Source organism: Cladophialophora immunda (genome assembly GCF_000835495.1).
Source record: "Cladophialophora immunda strain CBS 83496 unplaced genomic scaffold supercont1.3, whole genome shotgun sequence".
In the NCBI taxonomy this organism is placed as follows: domain Eukaryota; kingdom Fungi; phylum Ascomycota; class Eurotiomycetes; order Chaetothyriales; family Herpotrichiellaceae; genus Cladophialophora; species Cladophialophora immunda.
The window spans coordinates 5,707,648-5,717,581 of NW_015622543.1; the positions used below are offsets into that span (position 1 = coordinate 5,707,648).

At 52.8% G+C, this 9,934-nt stretch overlaps 2 protein-coding genes across 2 annotated transcripts; both read left to right on the forward strand.

Moving 5' to 3' along the window:
- The first annotated feature begins 255 nt into the window (after positions 1 to 255).
- On the forward strand, positions 256 to 1,519 carry PV07_06315 (uncharacterized protein). Its single transcript, XM_016393276.1, has 2 exons — positions 256 to 1,092; positions 1,217 to 1,519. The coding sequence occupies exons 1-2, from the start codon at positions 492 to 494 to the stop codon at positions 1,399 to 1,401; spliced, it is 786 nt and encodes a 261-aa protein (XP_016250795.1). The 5' UTR covers positions 256 to 491; the 3' UTR covers positions 1,402 to 1,519.
- A 790-nt stretch (positions 1,520 to 2,309) lies between these two features.
- Positions 2,310 to 3,322, forward strand: PV07_06316 (uncharacterized protein). The gene is made up of 3 exons (XM_016393277.1): positions 2,310 to 2,475; positions 2,542 to 2,647; positions 2,748 to 3,322. The coding sequence occupies exons 2-3, from the start codon at positions 2,563 to 2,565 to the stop codon at positions 3,095 to 3,097; spliced, it is 435 nt and encodes a 144-aa protein (XP_016250796.1). The 5' UTR covers positions 2,310 to 2,475; positions 2,542 to 2,562; the 3' UTR covers positions 3,098 to 3,322.
- Positions 3,323 to 9,934: the final 6,612 nt, after the last annotated feature.

The window sequence follows — 9,934 nt, forward strand, 5'->3', positions numbered from 1 at the left end:
GGCTCGCCCTTATTGGCTTCACTGTTGCACAAAGACCATGCCAGCTAGTTTACTTGGCTGAGTTCTGCTCACCTTTTGGCCTGTGTGCAGTTCTCTTGGTAGTCGTGCGCCTTTTCGTGCGGGAGTCGTACGATACGCAGCCACAGAACCAAAGGGAAGGGCCCGGAAAAACGTGCAGCCGAATCATATTTTGCCAAGTCCTCGACCGTCGAGACCGAATTGGTGAGTCGATGTTGACCATCACGTTACCTCTCACACCAGATTCGCATGATATCCAGCCATATGAATTTGACCTGCATGATGTCGCAGAGCACATTATGGCAAGAAAAGGCCACTTGTTGTGCTTGTTATACTAATATGATTGCAGAGTCAACACGTATCCTGAAAGCTGTCAACGACGAACCAGAAAGAAGTTCTCCTTTGAGCAAAAGCCATTCCACCGTTGATTCTGAAAAGTCTCCTGTGACCACGTTTGAGTCTCTGGCAACAGGATGAAGCTCCTCTATCTCTTGCCTCTCTTCTTGGTGCTCGTCAGTGCTGACGATCATCCTGAGACTGAAGATCCAGAACATAGTTCGACCGTCCAGGTCAGTACTTCCACTCACCATTCCGAGACTGAGCATACCTCGACTATGCCAATCACTACTTCCACGCACCATTCCGAAACCGAGCATACTTCGACTACACCTTCGTCGACACGCCTCTCTGGAGCAAGCCACACTTCCTCCACCAGCTACAGCTTCAGCAATGGCATCATGACAACAACGACGAGGCCATCGTCAACCGGGGTAGTTTGCCGAACAGCTGGCTCCGCGGGCACCCACAGCCTGACAGTCTTCTGCCCTATGCTGTCTGCCCACCCGACGCACACGGGCATGATGGGCGGCGGAGGCATGATGGGATCCGAGTACGAATGTCCTGACTATGAAGGGAGCGGGTACCACTATACCATGAACATGATGGGCTCGAATCCCATGTGCTGCACCTCTTCCGCGACGCTCACCAGCGTTGGATCCTCCATGGGCTGTTGCCCGTGCGGCTCGATATGCACGGGCACCGTCCCGCGCGTGCAGAACTGGTACACCGCTGCTGGTACGATATCCATCCCTCGCCCATCCTTTGCCCGAGTTGTCTTTCTCTCCCACTCTAAGGTTTTACCAATTTGAAGGGAGATGCCCCTTACGGAATCGTGGAGCTAACATCAACAAAACCTCAGGTCAAGTCGTGCTCACCACGGGCACTATTCCCAGCACCGCTACTGCCGCACCCACGGCCACTGTCACCGTTGTTCAAGGAGGAGCAGGAGGTTCATTGCTTCAAGGGACTGCCTATCTGAATCTGCCCTTTATCGTTGGCAGTCTGATCCTTGCTGTGTTACTGGGCAGCGAACTCTTCTTTTAACGGCTGGCTTGCATGTGATTATCCATGTAAATATGTGTAAATATATATATTGTGTGGAATTAAGCAAAAGACTGCGAGTGTGGAAAGTTGCCACTGTTGCAGATACGATTTGGGTCCCCCTTGAAAATACTGCGCACTGGCGCAGTCCGTACACGCCCCTGTTCTCGACCTGACTGTTTGTTCTGCCGACACATGTAGACCGTTGTGTAACTGCAGCTAGCAAAGTTTGCAACGGCAAACACCTGGCCCGTCACCCAGAGTCGGGTTCGTCGACTTGGCCTCTTTTGCTGTTGCTCTGTAAAATTCCTATCTCCCTTACCAAGGCTTCGATGAGGTTAGTCTGCAGGCAGTACAAACTTGCTCTGTCCGGGCACACCTGGCCAAGGAGGTGGGTAGCCACAAGCAATCCCAAGTATAAACAAGCTCAAGATATCGGGCTTCCAAACATGCAGGGACCTCCGGCCTCCTGTAAGGTCTGAGCTAAATGCCGAAACTACCTTTGAGTTTTTCTGTCTCCTAGTCTGCGTGACTGCGTCTCTTCCCTCAGACGGTTTGATTGGTGAGACCATTGGCATGGCTGACTTCTGCCGACCCGGATGAGGACATGGAAGTTTTCTGATCCTCCTGCAACTGCAAGGAGACGGAACCGTCCTTTTTGCGCCTCGTGGGAAGCTTGGCAGGCACGCTGAGGGGGAGGGACGCCGTGTTTCACGGATGCTAAGGCTTTTTGTAGTGCTGATCCTGCGGCTCATATCCTCCGAAGACCGTTCCTGAGCCTATCACTCATGGAGGCCGCCTCGATTGAGCAAAGCCTAAGAGGTCTGGCTCCTCCTGGAATCTGACAAGCACTCTGCGGGACGAGTAGGACGAACTGCACTCGAGGCTTCAATCTTTTGAGGCTTGCTCGCCAAGGCTGCATTGCATGCCCCCTCTGCTCACCGCATTTACAGTCGGGTTCAATATATTGGGGCGTGAGGTCCTTGCCCCCATCGCATTGGAAGCATCTCTCGTGCTGGTGCTTGCAACTACAATTGAGAAACTCAGGCATCCTTATAGCAGCCTTGATATACTACGGTATGTCCCACACACCCACGGCATTCCATCCTTTCACGGCGTCTGTTTGGCTAATTGGAGATGTAGGGACAACGAGACACAATCAACATGGCTCCAGTTGCTGCCGTGCTTTGCGGGAAACAGCCCCATTTGACCGAGTTCATGATCAAGAATCTGCTTCCCAAGATCGAGGGTGAGTCTCCTTCCCAAGACGTGCACCTACTGGAGGGACGTCAGTCGATTGGAGATTGGCTGGGCCCGAAGCGGCTCGTTAACTGGCTCGTCGTGGTTAGTCGTCCATGTCTGCAACAACGCCGACGCTGCAGTCTCTGAGATCCCGGCCCTGATGAAAGGCGACACGACCGCTCCCTCGTCGGGTCTGGGGACCAACACGGGGGGATCCGGCCGGTCTGATATCTCCCTCATCATCGTCGGCGGGGGCTTCTCGCCACAAGACGTCCAAGCCATCAAGTCCGCTGCCGACAGCGTGAAGCCCGTGGCATTCTTCTGTGCGGACACCAGCAAGACCCCGGCGGGCGCGGGGCCTCCGCCCCCGGAAATGATCAAGAAACGGATGATGGCCGGGATGGAGAAGGAGGAGAAAGGCGAGGGAGAGTGGGCGCCGGGCATGTACATGTACTGACAACCGTTGTCGCTGAGAACCTCTAAAACGGCTGAAGGACTTTGGGGCCCGTCCGATCTCAAAGATAGAGGGGCGTGAGTCCGATTGCCGATGACCATGACCGGGACTCGGCTGGTGTTTGGTAGGGGTTGCTAAACATGGCCATATCTCCCAAAGATGCCCGTCGTTCGTTCACCGCTTCCACACTTCTGCTAAGCTTTAACATTCAGCCTTTCGATTGGAGATTTTCCCAGCGGCCTTTGTGATCGCTGTTAGGCCTTGGCTACCCACGCAGCTATATATTCCTCAGTCAGACTATCGTCATTACCACGATACACACCTCGTACACACACACACGCACACACATCGACATCCACCTGTTAGCCTCACATCGCCTTCTGGTAGTGTCATAGACGGTGATGGAGTATTTTCAATCACGAATAGGGTGCAGGTGTACCTCGTACAGATAAGAATGAACTAGTTCGGGATACGGCGCTGGTGGGCCACGGGGGTTAGCCACCATCCCACACAGCTATATCTCACAGTCAGACATCCTCGTTACCACTCAGACACCCACATCTTTCTGCTCATCGCCTTCAGTTCGACCGCGCGGTTCTGCAGGTGGTAAATCTCCAGCATTTGTTTTGTAGATCTTCAGCACGCGGGGATGATCTGGCGGGAGGATCTGCTTGAAACGGTCGTCTTTCAAATACTCACTGATCGTCGGCGATGATCTCTTCTATGTCGGTGTGCTGTATCGCTTACTGCGGCTGCCCGATCGCTAATGCATCGTACCAGACAAAAAGATGGCTAGGGTTTGCGAACTACAGGCCCCCAAACGGAGCACTTTATTTCTTCGGCTTTTGGTAATACTTGCGGCGACGGGGGTTGTTGGCTGACCCTTCCTTCCCCCACAAGACGGCGTCCGGCGCGTCCTTGTATTCGAGGTCGATGTAGTATACGGTTTCACCGGCCAGACGGGCTCTCTCCAACGACACGTGAACAGCTTTGGCGATGTAGTTCATGCCATCTCTCGTCAGGATCATGTGCTGATTCTTCACGCCGCGAGCCACGGCCGCCACCTTTCCCGCATCCCCAATCTGGCCCCATAAACCCTGGGGGTCATCTCTGGGGGACGAAATGACAATCCAAGGCTCATCTTGGCCGCTTGTCCGACCAAACGCCAGCATGAACATCTGGCCGCCCATGAGCTCCTCGTCCTCGGCCCCGCTAGTCCCCGTGCTCTGGAAGATCGCGTACGCGGCAAAATCGGGTGCCCCTCGCGTCAAGAAGGAACGCTGTTGCGAGTCCCACTGGATGGCGGGGACCAAATGGTACGCTTCAAAGGGGACTTCGGGCGAGTACGACGCTCCCGTTTCGTTGAAGCCCTTGCGGAATATGAAAGCGTCCTCGTGGCTGCATTCGAGAAACCGGGAGCGTGGTGCGCTGATGCTGGTCGACACGAAGATGCGGACCACCTTGGCAGTCTCGTTCAGCGGCATCGTAGGAAGCTTGTCGATGTCGGTGCGGCTGTAGACGCCTCCTCCGTGGTGCTTGATCCAGATTCCCAGTTCTTGGGATCCGGTGGATTTCGGGTCGGAGCAGTTCAGCCCCAGGAAGTATGCCCCCTGTCGGCCGGCGTAGATGCTGGTGTTGATGCGTAGACCCTTGTTGGTGATGAAAAACTCGGGATTGTAGATGATGTCGCGGGAGACCTGAATCGCCCCCGAGCCTTGGAAGTCTGCCGGCTTCGTGGCGAAGACGCCGTGGTACCTCTGACGGGCGGATGCCGTCCTCCAGGCGAAGAGACTGAGGTCGTTGGCACCTTTTGCAATCTCTTCTTGCAGTCTCACGAAGGCTCGCGGCCCTTCACCATACAGCATCGGCATGTTGATGTTAAAGATGCCCAGCAAGCAATAGGCCATGTCCTCCACCCGCGTGGTCTGTCGTGTCGCCGCCCAGGACATCCTCTGCGCGATCGAAAGGCTGTACATGTCTTCGGGGTTTCCCAGGATCCCTGCCTCGATCCGAGTGATCTGCGTGAGAATACTGCTGAGTCCCGGCTTCGTCCCTCGCAGGACCCAGCCGGCGTCATAGAACTCGACATGTGGCGGCGCAAGGAGCTCTTGGAGCGTCCATCCGCGGGAAAACCACCGACAGTTCTTGAGCAACGAGTTGTCGGGCGGCTGTTGAGACGGCAGGTCGGAGAGCCACACATAGCAAACCGCAGCATCCTTGTACCATTGGAACATGGAGTTGATGGCTTCCGTCAGCTCGGCGCTGCTGCTTTTGTCGATACAACAGGTATCGACCCACGCATACTTGATTCCGTTTTTCTTCGCCAAGTCGCACGTCACCTGGATCTTGTGGAATCCTTTCTGGCGAGACCGAAGCCCCCGGTCGGCAAAGTCTTGAAAGGTAACCTCCTCGTCTTCCCACGTGTGCGACAAGATAGCGTACTTCGGGATTTGACTCCCAGTACCCATAAACGCCTCCAGGGTCAACAGGTCTGTGTTGATCAATCTCATCACCCTTACGTTCGGCGCTCCACGAACTGCAGGAATCTAGCAACGTTTGCTGGGTGGATAAGAAAACCCGACTCCCACCTGGGGCGGATGGTGACTCTGTTTACCTATTACCTCGCTTCGAGTCTGCAGGGTCAAGCGCACCACCTCGAAGACTTTCAAACCATGTTCGCAGCATAGAATCGGGGCGGTCAGGGACGAGAGGATCTCATGTGCTACCATTGATTCTGCTGGGAGAGGAATGAGAGCAGCAAGGAAAGGCAAGGCAAGGAGAAAACAGATGGTGAAAAACCGCTAAATTACTTGCCGAAGTCGGTGTGCAGTCGTGGTACGAATACGTTGCGGAGCAATCAAGATCGAGCCCAACAGGAGCTATACAAATTAGTCAATCAACGCTAGGGCTATATCATGGTTTTAGGCCGCTCTCTAAATTGGCCCCCATAAACCCAATGACTTTGATGGTTTAGATGCTTTAAAAGCACCTCCGCCCCCCACTGCTCCAGGTTTTATGTTCGGCTAAATTCACTACCAACACCTCAAAAATGGCCACAGCTCAGAGTGGCTTCATCATGGCTCCGGTCAAACGACGAGATATTCGGGTCTGGAAACGGAAATAGACTTTGGAGAGGTCAAGGCTCTACTGAGTATGGTGGTATATGACGGACTACTCTTATTGGGAAAAGGCAATAATTGTTTACAAAGTGGCGGGTGGAATGGGGGATGATACGTTTGGTGCATACCGCGACAGGGAGGCACGGAATGCAAGTCTACTCTTAGCACCTTGACAACTGCGACAACCATTGTGAGAACTGTTTCTTGTGACTGAAATTCCCCCTCAGATGGCTACGATTTAGCATGTTACATCCGCCCTTCTCCCGCTGTCAGTGCCCCTCTTCAGATCATCCCCGCGAAGAGCGGTCTGATGCCCGTGTTGATGTCACTGGTTGCTCCGTTGCAGAGATTCCGTGGTTCCCCGTCCATCAGTAGCACCGATGGAGTCGCAGTCAAGGGGGAGTTGTTTTGGGTTGCATGTGCACTGACCCCTTGCAGGAACTTGGGTCGTTATTTATGTCTCCCAGCATCGCTCTTGAGCATCAATCTTCTATAACGCCGGCGAGAGAGAGCATCAATACCTCAATTGATAGAATAGGGAGAGTGCAGACGCCGACGGAGCATGTATTTCTACTTCTCTATGGTAGCAGTCGCCGCCTCGACTCTTGCTCTTTATGTGCATCGCCGACTCGTCCATCGGAAAAGATGCCAGGCAGGTCACCAGCAGAACTCAAGTGTAATACCCATTGATTGACAGGGTTTAGGAGCACAATAACCTTGCTTCCATACATGGGTGTCTTCCACCTTCTAGGCTTCAAAACCAACGGCCATTCGGTCTCGACCGCCTCGAGCAGATCTTCAGAGCCAACGCCGAGTCCAGGCTCATGGAGCTTTTCCTGTTCCACTTTCGCCAGACGGGAAGCACGCTTGAACAGGTATTCTTGGGAACAAAGGCATTCGGCACGATCGAGCCGGCCAACCTGGAAGCCATCTTAAGCACGAACTTTGGCCGTGAGCATCTTCCATAACGCTTTCACTAGAGGCTTATTATACTTGATCAGATTATAGCATGGGACTGAGAAGAGAAATCACATTTCCCATGTTTGGAGATGGCATCTTCACCCAAGAAGGCGCTGCGTGGAAACATTCACGAGAGCTGCTCAGGCCGCACTTTGCCCACAAGCAATATGAAAACTTGGACAGGGTCCGCGACGCTGTCGACGACCTCCTCAGTGCCATTCCAGCCAGTGGAGGTGTCGTTGACTTGCAGCCACTCTTCTTCCGCCTCACCCTCGACACCACGACCGCCTTTTTGTTTGGAGAATCCGTCAAGAGCCTTAGAACCCCTGAATTGGTCGAGGAAAAGTCCTTTGCGGACGCTTTCAATACCGCACAAGCATATGTTGCCAAACGGTTCCGGCTGCTGGATCTTTATTGGTTCATTGGCAGAAGGGAGTTCGATGAGGCGTGCAACACTGTACACAGCTTCGCTGATCAGATCATTGAACAGAATATGTCGCACAAAAGCCGAGCAGAAGGAAGCGACGACGGCGAGTCTTCATTTCTGGATACTGTGGCGACGGACATACCGGAACGAACTGCTCTTCGCAGCCAGATCATTAACCTGTTAGTTGCTGGTCGCGACACGACTGCTTGCCTCCTGTCATGGACTTTGTATGACCCGCCCTCGCCTTCTTTCTGGACTTTCGCCTGGAGCATACTGACTTAGACGTATAGTTTCATGTTGGTCAGGCACCCTAACGTACTCGAAAAACTACGAAGTGAAATCAGCATCTTCTGTGAAGGAGAGACAGAGCTGAATCGGAACAGTCTGCGGGGCATGGCATATCTTCAAAACGTTATCAAAGAAAGTCTGTACTTCCCACTTCCAAGTGGTCGAATTTCAGCCTAATCCAACCATACTGACTGAAGTCGACAGCACTTCGACTGTATCCATCTGTCCCAGTGAACTCCAGGACAGCGACACAAACGACTATCCTGCCGACGGGAGGTGGCTCAGACAGGAAATCTCCGGTGCTGATTCCCGAAGGCTCTACCATTGCCTACAGCGTCTACTCGATGCATCGACGAGCCGACCTCTATGGAATGGACGCTGAAATCTTCCGTCCGGAAAGATGGGACGAAGATATGCCCCTTAACCACGACTCTACAAATGCCAAATGGGGCTATCTCCCGTTCAATGGTGGTCCAAGGACATGTCTAGGCAGTATGGCGTTGCCATGGTTGTAATACTAGGCGCAAACATGCTAACATGATATCCAGTGGACTTTGCGGTGACCGAAGCTGCGTACACAATCGTGCGACTGATTCAGAGATTTCCGATCATCAAGTTACCTCCGAACGAGATGCTCGAGCCAACAGGGGTGGAAAAGCAAACAATGACCCTCGTGTTGTCCATCACTAGAGGCTGCAAGGTTGAATTACAGTGCTATTAGTGGTAGGATCCAGCATGAGTAAGATTCTCCCCCGTTCTGCAGCGCGTATCGGATTTGTGCTTTATCCCTCGACAGTTCGTCGGCTTCGTTTACGCGCATGGTTCTCATTTTGGCTTCTGCATCAATCCATTTTCCCGCAATCTTAGACTCAGCCCCCTCAGGGGAAGGAGGATTCTGATGTAGGTTATGCCAATGACCGCAGGCATGTCTTAGCTTCAGCCAACAGAAGGGGATCGAGAACAACCACTCTCATGCTCTCTTTGTACCATTTTTGGAAGAAATCAAATCAATGCTGTCTCGGGATCTCGCTTGCATGCTTGAAAGCTGTTCTAAGCATATTGAAGAAAACCAGGCTTTGTGGGAAAGTCACAAACCCAAGCTATAAAGGAAGAGAAGGGGTCCGCGTCGATATGGCAATTAAATTGGTCCATCCACACAATCCTTGCTAAAACCGCTGCATTCTTTAACCGTTCAGCCAATACATTCAAAATAGAGCTGTATCCGTTCGTCAACCTATTTTGGTGTGTGCGAAAAGACATATACAAAGAGTGTATCAGATTGAATGCAAAAAGATAGGGATGCCAGTGCAGGGAACTCAGCCTTGCGGGTTTGGCGAGCGACCAGCCAATAACCGTGTGTCTGACAAGCAATTAGACTCTACGCCACGACCAAGAGGAGATGATCGTGAAAACGTCTCATTCTTTGACGGCTTATCTTCCATCACAACATTGAATGGAGCACTAGTTTCGGTCGCCCGCATTCGTGTCTATGCTGCTGGGGGTGCTGCGGGCTGGAAATTGATGACAGAGATGGTGAAAATGAAGCAGAAGGATGATTTTGAGCGTGGTTGATCCCTTCCGACGCGCGGAAAATCAACACTGCAGCTCCAAGCTCCCGATTGACCCTGTGAGGTCCTGAACCAAGACATGAGTGTCTGTCTCCTTTGCGTGCTGCTTGGCGGCAAGATGGAGCAACAATGGGCGCACAACAAAAGCCACCAAATGAGAGGAGTCTCGACTTGGGTTGATCTTTTGAGGACATGGGGAGGCATTGAGCAGGCCTTTTGCCAGCAGCTGCCCGCAGAGTCGGCTGCTCTTCGGCTCTGTCAGAAGGAATCAAGTGAGAGGAAGACAGAGAGAAGAGTTGAATGAATGAAAAGAGAGACGCCTCCACTGTGCTGGACCGGCCTTTTGAATTCCTCACCTCGCCCCATCGTCTTCCTTGTTATTCCTTTCCCCTATAAACCATCAACCATCAACCACCAACACCTCCCTCTCTTGCACCCTTCTTGTGATTGATCCTGCTGATAGCAATATTGTCAAGAC

What these genes read in the sequence shown, in the direction of transcription:
- PV07_06315 (XM_016393276.1), top strand. Translation starts at nt 492, where the DNA reads ATGAAGCTCCTCTATCTCTTGCCTCTCTTCTTGGTGCTCGTCAGTGCT. An exon ending in GAACTGGTACACCGCTGCTG is followed by an intron (nt 1,093 to 1,216) that starts GTACGATATCCA and finishes ACAAAACCTCAG; the next exon opens with GTCAAGTCGTGCTCACCACG.
- PV07_06316 (XM_016393277.1), top strand. Translation starts at nt 2,563, where the DNA reads ATGGCTCCAGTTGCTGCCGTGCTTTGCGGGAAACAGCCCCATTTGACC. An exon ending in TCTGCTTCCCAAGATCGAGG is followed by an intron (nt 2,648 to 2,747) that starts GTGAGTCTCCTT and finishes CGTCGTGGTTAG; the next exon opens with TCGTCCATGTCTGCAACAAC.